At 47.2% G+C, this 18,629-nt stretch overlaps 1 protein-coding gene across 1 annotated transcript in view; it reads right to left on the bottom strand.

Annotated features, from left to right (window-relative positions):
• Nucleotides 1–13,535, bottom strand: part of LOC144146442 (chymotrypsin A-like) — a 145,370-nt gene extending 131,835 nt beyond the window's left edge. The window contains exon 1 of the mRNA XM_077678397.1: nucleotides 13,449–13,535. Within this exon, the coding sequence (XP_077534523.1) occupies nucleotides 13,449–13,535 (87 nt within the window). The remainder of the gene's footprint in view (nucleotides 1–13,448) is intronic.
• Nucleotides 13,536–18,629: the final 5,094 nt, after the last annotated feature.

Here is an 18,629-nt window from a genome sequence, read left to right as displayed (position 1 = left end):
CTTTGTATAGCAATTACTGCTTAACAAGTGGAAATATGCCCTTTGTATGTGTATGTGTCAATACCGCTTAAAATGTAAAAATGTGCATTTTGTGCTTCAATGTGTCAATCATGTGTGTTTTATAACCATGTTTTATGTACTATCTTGCTAATCTTTCTCCCCCCTTATGTAATACTTCGAAAGGGGCCTTTAAGGGAAGAATAAGTGGAGATGATGAAAACACGTTTTCCACGAATCACTTTTTTCAGCGTCTTTCGAGCTGAGCGCCACCAGCCCTTCTTCTGTCAAGCTTGAGCCATCATTTGTAGAAGAACATGCGTCGGCATCGCCTGAGCAGCAAGAAATGGAACAGTGATTTCTTGCCTTCAGGATAGAAAAGTCCAAAAAACAAACGCAGCGGAATTACCCTGGAGGTCTCCTTCGATGATTACGTGTAGGTACAATCGGCATTGTGACTGTAAACAAGGGCGTGCCTGCCGCTAACTATATGCAAAGCGGTTTAGCAACGGGCGGAATTGTACTCCCTCACCTAGTACGTTTAGTGAACACACTCCTTTTTGGCTCTTGATCGGACGGCTGTCTGCTGGGGTAGTTATTTATTTATTTATTTATTTATTTCGGTACCTTCAATGCCCAGGGGGCGTTACAGAAGGGAGTGGGTTTCTTTTTTACAAGGTATTGAAAAAATATATATACAATAAGGGGAAAATATGCAAAGCAAGAATATATGCGATGCCTTAAAGGGAAGAGCGAAAAAGTAAACAAATCACAGGAGGTAAAAACTATACAGATACATATATATATATACATACATACACACATATGCATATATATACATTCATATACACATACACGTACATACACACCAAGAGAAAAAAAAACATTTGGTGCGGAGGGAAATATAACTCAAAAGCTGGGGAGTTATACAAAGACAGTTGTGAAAAAAAAAGACTATGTAAGAAAATTCAAAAAACTTGATTATACAATGCACAAGTGACGTTCAACTGCCGAACGAAATGCGCGCGCATCTGTGATTGTAGCTATTGAAGTTGGCAGGCGGTTCCACTCATCTGATGTTTTTGGTATGAAGGAATGGAAGCACAGATTAGTACTACAGTGAGGGACGTTTACTTTGAAAGGGTGATCAACGCACGATGATAAGTACGACGGGCTGGAAAGGAGTTCATTTTTTAGTTGTGGATTGAAGCGATAAATTTTGTGGAACAAGTTGAGTCGAGACAGCTTTCTGCGCACGGAAAGATTCGGCAGATTTAAGGTTCGTTTCATTGAAGTTACGCTCGCTTTGCGGTTGTAGTTAGGATAAAGCGTGCACTACGGTTCTGTATGGATTCTATTGCGTTAATAAGGTAATCTTGTGCTGGGTCCCATACCGAACAGGCATACTCGAGTTTAGGGCAAATTAGGGTTTTGTAAAGGATTAGTTTCAGATCGGAAGGTGCCATAAAAAAATTACGTCGCAGATAGCCTAGTGTTCGGTTTGCATTACTAATTATATAATTCACGTGTGTTTCCCAGGATAGGTTGTTGGTTATGTGTACTCCTAAATATTTGTATGTTGCTGTTGTTTCAAGTTGGTGGCCATGAATGCTGTATGATGTTGGTGACCTTTCAGAAATATTGGAACGTCGCGAGATTCTCATCATTTTACATTTGTTAGTGTTCAAACGCATTTTCCAAATGTCACACCAAGTCGATATCCTATCAAGGTCAGATTGTAGTGCGGATGGATCAGACGTTGATGACCTCACTCGATAGAGCACGCAGTCATCTGCGAATAATCTAATGGAAGAGGTTATGGCGTCAGGTAAGTCGTTCATAAAAATAAGAAACAGGAGAGGGCCGAGTACAGAGCCTTGCTGCACACCTGAGGTGACTGAACAATAAGAGGAATCGTAATCGTTGGCTGTTACAAATTGTGATCTGTTCGATAAAAAATTTTCAATCCAAGCGAGAATTTGGGGGTCAATGTTTAGTTTACGCAGTTTTTGACAGAGCAAGTGATGGGAAACAAGATCAAACGCTTTGGAAAAATCCAGAAAAATACAATCAACAAAATTACCATCATCAAGGGCACAAAAAAGGTCGCGTGTAAAGGAAATTAATTGTGTTTCGCAGGAAAATGTTTTCCGAAATCCATGTTGGTGTGGAGAAAAAAAGGAATTATTTTCAAGAAACGTAACGAGGCTCGAGTAAATGATGTGTTCAAACAGCTTGCATGAGATGCTGGTCAATGAAATTGGGCGATAATTAAGAGGGTTATGAACGTCCCCGGATTTAAATAACGGAACAACTTTGCCAATTTTCCAATCGTCGGGTAATTGACAAGAATTCAAAGATTGAGAAAAAATTTCCCCTAGAATTATGGAAGAATAAACGTCTATGTTTTTCAAAATTTTAGAATTTATACCATCAATTCCTGACGATGAGGAAAGTTTTAATTGGGCTATGAGTGGAACAATTCCAACCCAGTCAACTACCAAAGGCTCCATTGGAGGAAAGTTTGAAGTTTCACAGGAGTATGCCTGAGCATGTGGCTGATGCGGTATAAAGACCTTTCTGAATACGTCATTCAGAAGAAAACAGCTTTCAGAGCAGGGTGCAATGTCGCCGTTTTCATCTATTAAAGATATCACATTGTTCTTCGTTCCACCAATGACGTTCCAAAACTTCGTGTTATGTAGAAGCAGAGAAGGGAGGGTGTCATGAAAAAAAAACACGCTTTGCGTTTTTGACTGCGTTTTTGAATTCCGAATTGACACTACGATACGCAGACCACATGATCCGGTTATCACTCTTTCTTGCCTTGCGAAACAGCCTTTTCTTCTTATTCAAGAGACGGTGAAGGGAAATGTCGAACCATGGGGACCGATGGGTGCAGGAAATGAGCCGTAACGGTATGTACTTTTTGATTAATGAGTGCACTTTATTTTTGAAAAGATCCCAGTTTGTAGCTACAGTACGTTCGTAAAATGTGACCATATATTCAACAAGAAATGCTTCCAACTCTTTGTTGATCGACAAAAAGTCAGCTTTTCGATAATCACGGACGTACTTGGGCTTGCTAACTCTAGTATTTGTACTGGCTTATGCCACGATATATGAAAGCAATCGCAAAAACGCCCCTACCAGATCAGTCCTTTTTTGTTAAACTGCCAAAAAGAATAAAATTTCTTGAACGTTTATTTTTCCTTGACCGATTATGTGAAAAAAAGGTGCTGCAGGCTCATGCGTTGATATTTCAATAAGTTCTGACTGAAGTACCGCCGTATACACGTGCAGAACCTAGCATATCTTTTTCAGGGTGTGTGTCCTCTAAGCGTACGAACTGGAGGGGCGTGCAAACATTTCGGCAGAGCGTTCTGAACGTATCGAGTGAAATGCGATCGTTTCCTTTCCTCGAGTTCTTAAGTGTACAGTGCACAGCGCAAAGTTGGAGCTTCGCCGCGGTGGCTGGATGATTTGAAACAGTAAAGCCTACACCAATTATTACTTGAGGGTTAAGGCTTTACAATGATGGTGGTACTGCCCAGGATTTGGTCGCGTCTTGTAAGTCTTAAAATCGGTGCCAAATGCAAGCTACGCTACTTCCCTGGTAACTCGTGACTCGGGAGCCACTTTGTAGGATAAAACCAAAGCTTACCCGGCGGCTGCGGTGGCGGCTATCTGCCGTCGTAGTTGGTTGACGGGAAGAGTGGAAATGTTTTGCGTGTCACATGTCCCGCCAAGCGGTTCGCCGATCCTGCGCTGCTTTAGCACAGCGAAGCGGCGAAGCACAGCCGTTTGACAAAATGGAAGGCAAGAAGATTTTTAAAAATTACGTTTCTCTGGGGCGTAGCGTAATGCGCTGCTTCTAGGCCGCGAGTAGAAAACACGCGAATGATCATCGATAGACGCAGTGTCTTCTTTCAGGCTCGTCAGGAACTATTTTATTTGACCCCATGTTTTATGTCGTCCCAAAATACAAAATGAAGAATAAGCAGGTTGCTAACGCGGTTACACACCACTTTAAGCAGTAATTATAATTCATTTGAAATGAAGGCAAGTACATGTTTTGGCTCGCAGTGACTACAGTGTCGCTGGTGTTTTTGCAGGACAGCTGAATATGGCTTGATTCTGAACACACTCGCGCCCGTCGACAAGGCCACGTAGAAGAGAAATGTTCGCCTTCAGAGCTAGTGTAAAATTCTCTGTATCTCTCAATTTTTTGACGGTGCCTTGGACAAACTATGGTGGGCATTATAAATTAGGTGAGGCGCTAGAATTTATATATAAACAAACAATAATCTACCACTATCGCCGAGCGTATCGCGTAACATATGACAAAGAAAATCGCACACAAATACTGCAACTGTACTCACATTAGCGCCATGAACGTTCTTTGTTGGCTGCACAGTTTAGAAGGGCACTGAAGATGGCGATTGTTCGCCGAAAGAAGACCGATTAGGAGGGAGGGGACATTATAAAATTAAAACAGCGTGAAATACGACAGACAAAAAGGGAAAGACAGACAAAAAGGGAAATAACCCAGAGAAAGCACTGCCAGATTCCCGCTGCTCCGGGGCAAGGTTTTTCAGAGTCCAGACGCGTGAGTATAACCGGCTGCACGTTGCATGCACATGACCAGAAATCCCGAGCATGGCTGCGGCTCGAGTGAAAAAGCCCACCCTGAAAAATCTGGCTTACCGGCTCTTTCCGGGCTGGGGGGAGGGCCCGGAAAGAGCCGGTAAGCACCCATGCTGCGCTCTCCCTGGATTGTCCTTAAAATGAAGTCAGTTTCTTTTTTGCTGTACCATTGGGAGTCTTCCATACGCATTTCCTAGAACTTCTTCTTGGTTGAGTGTATTCATTAGGCTCAGTTGAATTGTTTCCGTAAATATAACCAGTGTATCTTTTCGGCTATTCCGACTGCCTCTTCCAAACGATGCCAGTGACGTTTATCCTATGTTCTTATCAGCTAGAAATGCGTTAAACCCTCAATTGGAAATCGTAAATTGTGTTGTTCTTTATCTTTTCTCATCCGACATCTTCGTAGAAACTCTCTACCGCCTTGCTATCGCAGCTAGCTTTTGGTGAATGGGCTTGTCCTATCTTTAAGCTGTACCGGTGGTGTAGCTTGCTCACAATGACTCAGATTTATTTATTAATAAAGAAGAATTTTTCTAGGTTTTCTGCTGTCTCCCTTTGGATCAAAAATGCCACCTTGTGCTGTTTTTTTTATTGAGGGCCTCGCTGGCACAGAATATATTCGCTATTCACCTCAATGAAGGATTCTCCTGTTACTCTACCTCGCTTAATGCTATGGTATCCCACGTAATTTCAGGAAGCTCCTGTAATAGCAATGCTAAGCTTCATTCTCAAGCCAGAGTTCACGCGGAGAACGTTACCAAATTAGGATTTCAGAGACGGCTTGTCCGAACCCAGAAATTCTTAGCACCCGGTTCTGCAACGCAGGCCTCACCGGCGACTACTGAGGCACTCTGCAGCTTCTGGGGAGTGAGAGCGGAGAGTTGCTTTGTTAAATCAAGGGTACACACCTGATTTTAGACAAATGACTGTTTTATTTCTTGCACTGCTGATGCCAAATTTTGATTTATGAGCAGAAATTATACTTTAAGAACGGTTTTATAGTGCTTTATAGTGCATATAATTGCCTATTTTGGCATTTGTGTTCAACCACCCATAAATGTCTACAAATTTCTATTTTAACGATAGGCGCCTCTTTTAACACTATTTACCCTCAAGTATCGTTTTTCGGTGCATTTTGCGAGTGTTAGTGGTCTTACCTGGCTGCATTCCCTGTTCGGAATGGAGTTGGGATTAACATTGTCCTATAGTTCAACCAACGCACGGAAGCTATTGGTAGTGACACTAAAATCGGACGCTCATTCCCAGTGATGCGAGGCAGAATCTGGAAGTACAAAATTGTAAAGACCGTCATAGTTGGGTACTGTTTCTCCAATTCTCAGAGTCATCCTCGCACTATGTTCCGCGTGCTTTCGAAACAAACTTTTTCAAACATGTGTAGCCTAATCCTGGTGTCTCAGGGCATACTCAAATGCAACTATGTTTTGAATGAAGCGGTTCAGCATCGAACACGCCTTTTTAAGCGCAGGGTTCCTATATTGAAGGGCCAACGGCGAGACATCACAGTGCAGATGCATTTCCCCGCGGCCTATGATTCCGACTGCTGACGGTCTCTAAACAATGCTTTTTCATATTAAAACTGTTCGGCTGCTAAACCCCTTTTAAAAAGCTCATCAAATGCGTGGATGTGTTTGGCAGTGTTTGGACATCGTGCGTAATATTTTCGGATATTATTAATGTATATAATAAACCTGCTATAGTTTGGCACCTAATAGCGCTCATGTAAGGGTATCTTGATTTCTTGATAAGTCGTCCTCAGTTGAGTTTATTATTTTGGCCAGTTTTTTAGGTTTTGACCAAAATCCGCCATGCTGACATTAGGTCGGGTTGTTTGTCAGTTTTCCCAGGTCTCTTGTATTCTTTGTCATGCCTGTTTCACTATCTTCGACGCTGACGCAACCGACGCTGGCCATTGAACGTGGTGGTTAGCAGTGCACTTGTTGAATTCAGCCAATGGATCGCCATTATACCAGCAGCGTGAGGGCAGAATTGAGCGGTGATGTTCTGCGGTTGCCGCCTTTGTCTGATAAAAAAAATACCGTTTGGAGTTTTTCCTGTAGTAGATACATGTCCTACTTATCCTCGTTTTCAAGTTTTAGCGTTAACGGGAAAATGTATGTTGATTTATTTACGAAGTCGTAGACCTGAAACGTTGTTTTACATGCCTGGTTTTGGTGCCTAAAACACGTGTTTTATTGTCTTTAAATCGGGCATGTAATCATGAGAGAGAAACTTAGCCGCCTGCCTGCTCCCTTCCCCGCAAATTTTGAAAGAGGATCGTCTTTTGTAGTTTATGCCTCGGAACTGGTTCTCTTCTCTGCATCGGCCTCCCCTCACGCTGACTTCCTACTGTGTCTGTCCTCTCGCGGTCAACACAAGAAGGTATGCTCAATTGAATTACGCTTTCTAGTGTTCGCACTGCTGCATCAGCTTCTGTTGATATGATTTGTTTGTTACTGTTTTCGTCCACGAGCCCAAAACTCCATGCGGGCCTTTTCGTATTGCTGCCGAACTATTGTTTTAACCTGTTTAATTGTTTGCAATTGCAAAAACACAGACATTTAATTTATTCCCTGGTTTTAGTGAGTACATAACTAATATTGCTGGCATCAGTTATGTAATAACATTTTCTCCCAGACATATGTAATGTTTTCTCTTTGATGAAATATGCCAACGGTATGAATTCTGATCCCAGGTTCAGCAGTTCATAAATTGTTTTGTAGATATTTGCCACTTTGAGGAGTTCTTTCTTGTTTTGGGCGGGCGGCTCTACAGAGGTACCCGTGTTGTTTGTAGATATTTGCCACTTTGAGGAGTTCTTTCTTTTTTGGGCGGGCGGCTCTACAGACGTACCCGTGTACCGACACAGAAAATTTGTCTGCTTTTAACTGGCCTAAGATAAAAATTGTGTTGGTAGATATTCGAGAAGGCAGCACCCTGAGTTCTTTCCTCGCACCGTACGTGGGCCGGCACCTTGTCTAGAACAATTTTTTTTATCTTGTTCGCTTACCATCGTCCGAGTTTCCGCCCGCACTCTCGCTCTTTCTCGGTCTCTCTCTCATCTTTATATATAAATAGATATCCATATAGAGAACAACGGGACTTTGAAGATGGTCACCGAATAGAAATTATACGTTGGAGAAGGTAGCGGCCTCACACCTCTGCCATCGTTTCGACAAGGGGACTTGTCTTTTTCAAGTAATCAGGTTTCATCTGTGGCACACTGTTGTATAGATAGAGATTGAGTTGGAGAGAGAGGAGAGAGGGGAGGTTGTTTAGAGCGAGCCTGGAAGGAGGAAAACAGAGTGGGGGAATGATCAGTTGAAAGGAGCGAAATAGTGAGAGGGAAATGGAGGTGTGGTTATTCAGACAGGACTCCTCAAGCGAGAAAGAGGGAAGACTATGAGACGGCCGGGGGAAACGTCGGAATTGTTTAAGCTGCGCTGCGGTGGTGCCGGGCAACCTCAACGAACTCTTCCGGCAAGTTTGTGGAAAAGAGGGGCGTCTTGCGGGTGCAATTTCATGGTTTCTGAACTGCGTGTAAGAGAGAATACTCGTAAAGAACAACAGCCCGTATAGTTCGAAGAATTCCGCGAGGGGAGGCCACTGTTCGTGAAAGATTAGAAGGGGTTTCCCATGTACGTTCCACGGGGAGCTTTGCGGTGGACTCAAGGACTTCTTTTATTTTTTCCTTTTTGCGTTTGTGTAAAGCAGATAGTAAGAAGAAATGACGAAGGTCGAGGGAGTCGAGTGCGCGTCCTATGCCGAAATAGGCTAGGAGCAGTACAGGAGAAAAAACCTAAACCTAAACTGTAAGCAACCTCCCCTCTCTCTCTCTCCAACTCAATCTCTATCTATAAAACAGTGCGCCAGAGATGAACCCTGATGGCATGAAAAAGACAAGTCCCCGTGTCGATACGATGGCAGAGGTCTGAGGCAGCTACTTTCTCCAAAGTAATATATATATATATATATATATATATATATATATATATATATATATATATATATATATATAAGAAAAGAAAACTTTGAACAAGGTAAAAGCACGATTGTTGCCAACGTTTCAGCAAAGATACTTGCTTTCGTCAGGAGACTTGCTTCCCACTTGCTTTCGCCCTGACGAAAGCAAGTCTCTTTGCTGAAACGTTGGCAACAATCGTGCTTTTACCTTGTTCAAAGTTTTCTTTTCTTGTGTTCTCTACCATCTTCAAAAGTTCAACTGCTCCCTATATATATATATATATATACGTTTATATAGGTTTATTTAGACCGCCAAGGAACCGAGGGGATGAAGGGACGCAGGCCGAAGAAGCTCGAGCAGCCGAAGAAGCAGAGCAGCCAGCACTGAACACGATCACGCTGCGATTGCTGCGCGCTTGCTGCGTGGGGATTGTCCGTGGGCATTGTCTTGCTTCAGCTGGGATTTCGGCCTGAGCTTTAATCCCTTGACCCGAACCTCTCTTCTTCGTTACAATCACCCCCGGGTGACAAGAAGCCATCCTGGCGACTTCATGGCGAGAGCGAGACGATGGGCTCGTGGTAGGGCTTCAAACGGTTGGCGTGGACAGTCTCGCGGCAACGGCGACGAAAATCGTCAGATGGTGTGAGCGGCTCGACGACGTAGTTTACTGGTGATGCGCGCTCTATGATGCGATACGCGCAATCATATTTGGCGAAGAAGTTATAAGACACGCCAGATGTTGTAAGCGGTATCCATAGCCAAACAAGAGATCCAGGAGGGAAAGAAGGTGGAGATGACCCACCTAGGTCGTGTTGGTACTTTTGGCGACTTTGTTCACTCGACGTGAAGGAACGAGCTAGCTGGCGACATTCTTCAGCGTGTCACGCTATATCTGAGATGGGCTTGCCTTCCGAGGCATCGGGCTGTATGGGAGGATGGTGTGCATGGTGCATGAGGGCTCGCGTCCGTAAAAAAGGAAAAAGGGAGAAAACCCGGTGGTGGTTTGCGTTGCGGTATTATACGCGAAAGTAACGGATGGAAGCACCACGTCCCAGTTAGAGTGGGCCGATGCTATGTACATGGAAAGCATGTCACCAAGCGTGCGATTGAATCGTTACGTCAAACCATTTTTCTGCGGGTGGTGGCAGTACACGTCCGGTGAACAATCTTGCATTCACTGAGGAGAGCTTCCAAAACTTCGGAGAGAAAGACTCGTCCTCTGTCGCTGGGAATCTCCTTGGGGGAACCATGACGTAGGATGAAGTGATGAAGAAGAAACAGGGCGACGTCGCGTGCCGTAGCGCTGGGAAGGGCGGACGTTTCCGCGTAGTGGGTAAGATGGTCAACGGCGACGATAATCCACCTGTTTCCAGAAGGCGTGAATGGTTAGGGTCCGTAAAGGTAAATTCCAACCCGGTCAAAGGGGCGCGAAGGGCACGGTAGAGGTTGCAAGTCTGCTTCAGGCTTTGGATGGGGTAGCTTGCATCGTTGGCAGGCCTCACAGCCACAGATGTACTTGCGCACAAAACTATACATTCCCTTCCAGTAATACCGCTGGCGAAGCCTAGCGTAAGTTCTCAAGACGCCAGCGTGGGCGCATTGGGGGTCAGCGTTGAAACCTGCACATATTTCGGCTGGGAGATGGCGTGGTATTCCGAGCAGCCATTTCCTTCCGTCGGACATATAGTTGCGACAGTATAGAAGACCCTCCCGCACAGTGAAATGAGCTGCTTGCCGTCGTAGTGCTCGAGGTTGGGAGGTGGCCGTCGGGGCGGTAAGGTACGTTATAATAGAAGACACCCAAGGTTCTTGTTGCTGGTGAAGGGTCAGGTGAGTAAGCATGAGCGCAGAGACGATGGACTCCGGTGAATCAGGGCACGTCGTCGAATCTGGCAGAGGCGAGCGAGAGAGGGCATAGGCGTCAGAGTGTCTGCGCCCTGATCTGTAAAGGACGCGAATGTCTTATTCTTGAATACCTAGGGCCCAACGTGCAAGCCGTCCCGTGGGGTCTTTGAGAGACGACAACCAACATAGGGCGAGGTGGTCGGTGACAACGTCGAATGTGCGGCCATATAAGTAAGGTGGGAACTTTACCAAGGCCCAAACTATCGCCAAGCACTCTTTTTTCGTTACGGAATAATTGGACTCCGCTTTCGCGAGGGTCCGGCTGGCCTATATAACGACGTATTCTGGGTAACCAGGCTTTCGCTGTGCGAGAACAGCACCGATGCCGACACGACTGGCGTCCGTGTGCACTCCGGTTGGGACGCTGGGGTCGTAGTGGCGCAACATGGGTGGGGATGTCAACAAGCGCCGTAAAGTAGAAAAAGCCTCGTCACACTCTGGCGACCACGAAGTTATTCCATTGTCGCTGCCCAGTAGTTTTGTTAGGGCCGCTATGATGGAAGCGAAATTTCGGACAAACCGGCGGAAATAAGAGCAGAGGCCAATGAAGCTGCGGAGGGCTTTGAGTGACGTCGACTTGGGAAACTCCGCGACCGCCTGCAGCTTGTTCGCGTCAGGTAGAACACCCCCCTTGGGCACCACATGGCCTAAGATTGTCAATTTGTGGGCTCCGAACCGACACTTTTTCAAGTTTAGCTGTAGACCAGCTGCCGTCAGGCAGGTCAGAATTTGTTTCAGCCGGATGAGGTGTGTCTCGAAATCTGGAGAATACACGACACCATCATCTAAATAACAGACACACGTGCTCCACTTGAGACCTCTTAAGATGTTGTCCATCATCCGTTCAAATGTTGCGGGCGCGTTGCAAAGGCAAAATGGCATTACTAATGTAATGCCATTTTGCTTATATTTATAACTTATATTTATCCGTCGGGAGTAACAAAGGCTGTTCTCGGTCGGTTACATTCGGCCATCGAAACCTGCCAATCCGCCGGATCGCAAATCTAATGAAGAGAAAACTTCCGCACCGTGCAAGCAGTCAAGGGCATCGGCAATGCGGGGCAATGGGTACACATCATTGCGGGTCACCTTGTTAAGCCTCCGATAGTCAACGCAAAACGTATGGAGCCGTCTTTTTTAGTCACGAGCGCTACCGGCGATGACCACGGGCTTTGCGACGGTCGGATGACACCTAGCCGAAGCATGTCTTCCATTTGCTCACGAATGACGTGGCGTTCAGGTGGTGATACTCGATATGGACGCTGGCGCAAAGGTGGCTGTCCGCCAGTGTCGATGTGATGCGCGACAGTATACGTACGGCCCAAGGCAGTTTGGTTCGAGTCAAAGGAATAATAGAAGGCGCTTAGCAGTGCGAGCAATTGTGTGCGGTGCGTTAAGGTCAAGCTGCTGTCCAATGAAGAGGCGAAAGCGTCGGCCGGTAGCGGATGGGCATGGGAGGACGGAGTGGTGAGAGCGTTGATGTCCAGGGCAGATGTACTTTCGTCATCGTCGAAGTAGAGAATGGAGGCTATGGGTTCAATGTTACCGAGGTATTTGCTGCGCAGCTAACTGGAAGGGCAGGGGGTCGGATTTGTAATCCACACTGACGTGCAGCCACACTGGAGCTCCAAAACGGCGAAAGGAAGGGGTAGGTTTTTCCGGCGGAGAAATACTTCGGATGGAGTAAACAGAACCGTGTCATTTTAGGTAGAGTAGCAAGACAGAGGTACAAGGATAGAGCTGTACGGCGGGATATGAGCGTCTTCAGAGATTATGATCTTGTCACTGGAAGAAGACGAACAGGAAACAGCGCAGTCTCATAATATTGAGCAGATCACTCTACCTCACCACGGGCACAATCAATGATCGCGTGATGGCGAGACCGGAAATCCCAGCCCAGGATAATGTCGTAGGAACACGAGGCCAGGACGACGAGCTCAATGGGGTAAATGGCATCTTGAATAAACTACACGCGCTGTACACGTCACCAAAGGTTCGACTTGTTCAGCGCTTGCGGTACGAAGCGAAAGGCCTGTGAGGGGTGTGGTAACTTTTTTCAATGACCGACAAAGTTTTTCACTTATCACAGAAATAGCGGCTCCTGTATCTACGAGGGCGACTCTGTGTATACCGTCAATTGTTACGTCGATGACATTTCTTGGGGGCGATCGAGGTCTTGTGCATTTCGATGGGTGCGCAGTTCGTGCCTCGTGAACTGCGTACGTTCGTTTCCCTCTTGGACATTTTCGGGGCGGGGACTCATGGGGGACAGTGAGCGGCGGCTGGCGTCAACGGCACGAGTGGGCAGAAACTGATCAGGAGTTGGACCAGGATGTGTGCCACGACGCAGTGGCGGCGGCTCATAGATCGACATGGGATGGGGTGAGTAGGCAGCGGCACGAAGTGCGTCGGGACGAGACAGTGGCATACGGCGGCAATAACGTGCAACATCACCCGGTATGCGGCAGGCGAAGCAGATAGCCGGTTGTCAGGAGTTCGCCAAGGAGTGGCGACTGGCGGCGTCATCTCAGAAGGGAGCGGCGATAACGTTGGCCCCACACGCCGAATTGCGGAGAAGTGGCGTGTAGTTCGGGCTGCTAATTGAGCGTAAGTGAGTGGTGCGGCGTCTTGAGCAGAAAGTTCAGCTGTCGGAAGCGCTTCGGCGATTTGCTCCTTAATAACAGTTTGCAGAGCAGGAGCAAAGATGATGACGTCTCCTGAACGTGGGGCACGCAACAAATTTGGCGCGCCACACCTTCGCGCACAAAATCTTGTATTTTTGACCAAAGGGAAGAGCTTTCCAAGGGAGAGCGAGGGCAGACACGGTATTCACTGGTCCCAAAGATTGACGGGCCACGACCCGGCGCCTGCTCAGTTCGTCGTAGCTGTGGCATAGACTTATAACTTGACTCACCGTGGTCGGATCTTTCGCAATGAGCATCTGAAAAGCACCGTCTTCGATGCCTTTCAAGATGTGCCGGATCTTCTCGGCGGCCGTCATTGTGGGGTCGACCCGCCTAAACAAGTCTACGACGTCTTCGATGTAGCTGGTGAAATTTTCTCCCACCTGCTGGGCTCGTTCGCGAAGGCACAGTTCGGAGAGAATTTTACGCGCGGCAGGGCGATCAAAAGCCTCTAAAAAGCGCGTTTTGAAGTCCGTCCAGGTATGAATGCCGGTCTTGTTGTTGTACCACAGCTCTGCGACCTTCTAGAGGGAAAAACTCGCGTTGTTAAGTTTCATCGGGTCGTCCCATCTGTTGTAGTTGCTGACGCGCTCGTATGACGAAAGCCAATCGTCAACGTCATAGTCGCCAGTGCCGGTGAACTTGGCAGGATCACGCTCCTGGAGCGCACCAGAGCAGATCACAGGCGAGGGCGTCGGCTGCGGTTGGGTGGCGTTGTCGTTACAGGGCATGGTTGGGGTTGGACGCCGCTGATTTTGACGTTCCAGGGTGATGGCAGCTGAGCTCGAACACGCTCAGTCCACCAAAATGTAGTGGGGTTTATTTAGACAGCCAGGGAACGGAGGGGATCAAGCGACGAAGCTCGAGCAGCCGAACAAGTCGACAAGCCAGCACTGAACACGATCACGCTGCAAATGCTGCGTGCATGATGCGTGGGGATTGTCCGTGGGGATTTTCCTGCTTCAGCTTGGATTTCGGCCTGAGCTTTAATCCCTTGACCCGAACCTCTCTTCTTCTTCGTATTGTAAGGGCCTTGAAGCACAGGTTCAGGAAGGTGACGATGAGGACGACTATGTCGGGAGGATAAGGTATAGGATTGCGCACATAAGATACCAACAATCACTGTTGAGACACTCTATCTACCGGACGTGATGTCGCAAGATTAACGGGTTACAATATGGTTACAAGAGGAAGGGGCCTACCGAGGGGTGCACAGCAGGAGGAGGAGAGAGAGGAAGAAGAGTGTGTGAAAGGAAGATAACCAGACTGTCGTTTGTATTCTTAGTGAACTCTACGCAGTATAGGGAAACGCTACGTTTGGCGCAGATGGCAGGATCCAAACAGTGTGGGTGTCATTCAAGCTAAGCCAGCCTGAACACGGTCGTAATGCTTCTTCATTGCGATCCAGTACCTTTCACCTTTCATTCGCCCTCTCTGACCTTTGTAATCGTCATGCAGCCACTCAGATTTACCGTGATATGCGAAGTATGGACTGCATCTTAAAGCTGCTGCGTGCGACTGGTTTGTGGTGTTCAACAGTGGCTTCGTGAGCACAATTCCCGGCGCCTTTGAAATATGCACGGAGGGAAATGAACTGCTTCATATCGCGTATAGTTGTCTCAGACTCGTTGGCTTTGGGGTGGTACGTGGCTGAGAAACACAGCTTCCTGTTGCGCTGGAGAGCCCAACTCTTTAACTGCTCGCTCCGGAAGGCTGGCCCGTTTTCGGCCACAATTGGTTTCGAGTCTTTAAACATATCTCCGTGGAACAAGAGGATGACGCTCCTTGCTTCTTCCTTTACGGCTTTAGAAGCCACCAGTCGCGTGCGCTCAATTGCCAGTGGCGACAATGCGTGCTGCCTCTATGGATTAAGTTCTACAAATACGAGTGCTTCCATAATCACTGGACAACAGACTCGGATCGAGTAAAGAACCTGCGCGTATAACTTTCGGGGATCATGAAGAAATAGTATAAATTGTGGCTGGCAAGAAACGCTGACAAACCCTGGGCTGACCAGCGAGTCAGCTTAATTCCACACATTCGACTTGAACACCAGTGAGTGTTGGCATCAGGCCACCTACTTCAAACGTAAGGACGGGACAGTGGTGCATCACTTCTACGAGAAGCGAAGACTCTTGAAGCTTGCCGATCCTAATCTCCCGAAGCCGTCTATTGCACCACTCTTCATATCATAACGAAAGCCGTCTAACGCCAGGTTCTTCCTAGGGTTCCTACCACAGCAGAACAACTCCTACGTCTGTGCGGAACGGCTGCGTCGAACCTCTACACCAATAGGCCAGACATGAAAGTACAGCGCTGCTCGAAATGCCATATTATCGGTTGGCACTCCTAGAGGTCCTCATCAGACAAAAAATACATAAAATAGGGTGCTCACTCCCACCCAGAGACCCCAAGCGACACTGTATACTCAGTTATATCTGAGACCAATTCGCTATATGCACCAATTTTTGTCAGCAGTGGATTAGAAAACGCTTTCGTGGGCACGGGAGCATCAGTGAGCATCATGAGTACAGGGCTTGCCTCGCCAAAGTTTTTCGGCTAGAGGCGTCCAGGTACATGGCTACGACTGGACACCTAGGGGGATCGATAAGTGGACGCGCGTGAAAGTCGAGTACCAGAGAAGTAAATTGCTTCTACACGCATTTCTAGTAGATGTCACCAAGTTTAATTTCATCCTTGCCCGTCCTGACTTGAAGCGATTCTGGCTCAGCATTTCTTGGAAGGAACATAGGCTCGTTGACCATCCCACTTAGACGATATGCGTGCAGACGAAGCCGCACACCCTGATGGTCACGATTAGCGAGAACGTATGTTCACAACATCCCGAACTTTTGGGTGCAAGGACTTATCAACAAGCCGGAGCAGTCATAAAAGTGCCGTTTAAACTGTACGACTTAACTGCTGTACGAAGAAAACCGTATGGCATGTTCCAGGAAAAAAAAAGTGACTGAAAGCTGAACAGCGAAGTCTGCTGGAGTTTCATATTATCCGACTGTCCGTATCGACATTTGGGTTCCCTAACACAGAAGTTGTCAAGGGCGATGGTACATATAAGCTGTGCCCCGACTGCAGGCCAGTGAATCGCCAGACTGACCTGTTTCCCTATCCAATGCCAAGAATAGATGACGTCATCAATAAAACAGGCGGTTGCTCTTGATTCGCTCCAGTAGATCTGTGCAAAGGGTATTGGCAAGTGCCACTTCAGGAGTAATTCGAGCACTTCACTGCATTAGTGGCTCCCTTTGGTACGCATGAGTACAACTGCGTCCCTTCAGGTGGAAGAAATCTGGAGCATGGTTTCAGAAAACGATGGATACCATCCTACGAGACTTTATAAGACAATTTTGTGGAGTATACGTCCACGATATAATAATCTAATCCAGGAGCAGAGCTGAGCACATATCAAACTCCTTACAGATTCTAGACACTCTTAGGAAAGCTAAACTCAAGAATTATTTCAAGAAGACTAATAATGTAATCCAGGAGCAGAGATGAGCCCATATCAAACTCCTTACAGATTCAAGACACTCTGAGGAAAGCTAAACTCAAGAATTATTTCAAGAAGACTAAGGTTTTTTTAAATTCTGTTCTGGGGAGAGTCTTTGATGGCCAGGCGAAAAGCACAAAAGAGGAAACCGTGAAACGAATTTAACAGCTACGCAAGCCGCATGACATGCATTCTCTACGCGCTTTCCTAGGAATTACCGGTTTACTTCAGAGCATTCATCAAGGATTACGCAACAAAGTCAAAATGCCTCACAGCACTGACGCAGAAAAATGTTCTCTGAATGGACCAAGGACTGCGACAGCGCATATAAGGAGGTTACGCATGGACGCAGCTTCCGCAGCTTCCCAGCTTCCGCATGGACGCTCTCAGATTTCACAAAACCGTTGGAACTGACTGATCGCAATACGGAGCTGGGGTGATTTGTACCAAAGAGATGACAAGGAGTCACCAAAACAGTAGCTCAAGGCCAGTGGTCAATATTCGTACACATTTACCACGGCACATAATAATTATTATACGACCGAAAAGACAATTAGCTCCAATCCACGCTGCGAAGTTGATTAGAAAGCAAAGCTTAAAAGACACAGAGAACAATTGTCCATGCGAAGTAACTTGACTCCACACAGGTGCCTCTACAAAGAGTGAAACCAGATATTCTGCCAGCCGTTACCTAGAATTCGCGGTGCGGCATCCCGAACGCAGCGTCGGCCGTGGCCGGGATAGAGCGCCGGACTCCGCCTATGTAGCCCGGGCGTGCGTCGGCCGAAAGAAAACGGGAAAGAGCGTCTTTCGAAGGAAGAGACAACGAAATCTAGCCATGCTGTTGTGCCAGCTCGGAGCTACACCATTGCGCGAGACAAGCGCAGACAACGAAACAACCCAGCACGTGAGCTTAGCGATTTTCATTTATGCCAATCAAACTAGTTAGTTTAGTAAGTTTGAGACTTGCAAAAAAGCTGGGGGACCTTTTATAATCGCTGTTTTTCAGAACCAGTTGCTCTTTCCACCTTCTGTAATACTTCCGAAAAGACAACCAAATAGGCATTCACCAATTTATAAAACGGAGTTACATTCGTGGCAAGCAGGACGCAGAACATAGCGTATCTCTATCGGCCAGGTTCCTGTGGTCCTTACATTTGGTTTTCTCACCCAACAACCAGTACTTAACGCATCTTTGCCGTGCGACCGCGAAATGCCGTCGGGTACAGGTTAACCAGGAGGTGCTGTCGAACAAGTTAATCAAGCCGTGCAAAGGAAGCGCCCAATGGTCGCGAAGCTGCGACAAAACAGGCCCGAAACGACCGTCACTAAAGCAGACGACAAAGCCGTACCGCCGGCGCGCTCTCCGCGGGCAAGGCACCTCCACGCGGGGAACGCTGGGTGATTTCGCCGCGCCATATACGGTGTGCTCCGTGAGTGAAACCCTTGCTTCCTTCCCTGCGCCGACACCTCTGCCGCGTTTGGAGTTTATTGTCCCGTGCGCCGCGACTGAGCCGTTCGCTGGTAGAGGTATAAGTTTTGCTTTAAAACAGGCTCTGGCGAGGGTGATGTGCCTACGTTACTTCCAAACGTACTTAAAGGGCCGACGCTTCGGATTGTGCAGAGGCAATCAAGGCTTCACATATATCCTGAATTTGTCCCGTCCGAACGAGGGACTGCCCAGATGGGTCAGCGAACTGAAGTAGTTCACACTTGACATCGCTCACACACCAGGTGACAAGCTAACGGACGCCGATTCCATGTCACGACTCCACATAACTGACCCATGTGATGATCACCACGGAAGTGGGCTCTTATGGGACAGCACACAGGCGATGTCGCTGAAGGATGCTCGCTGCAGGTACCGAAGACTACTGTAACGAAATCCGGGCTCTTTACCATG

This window comes from Haemaphysalis longicornis, unplaced genomic scaffold, assembly GCF_048455015.1.
Source record: "Haemaphysalis longicornis isolate Haplotype H1 unplaced genomic scaffold, Haemaphysalis longicornis Haplotype H1 scaffold_7, whole genome shotgun sequence".
Classification (NCBI taxonomy): domain Eukaryota; kingdom Metazoa; phylum Arthropoda; class Arachnida; order Ixodida; family Ixodidae; genus Haemaphysalis; species Haemaphysalis longicornis.
The sequence above is the reverse complement of the archived record's forward strand: the minus strand, read 5'-3'. Positions and strand labels throughout refer to the sequence as shown.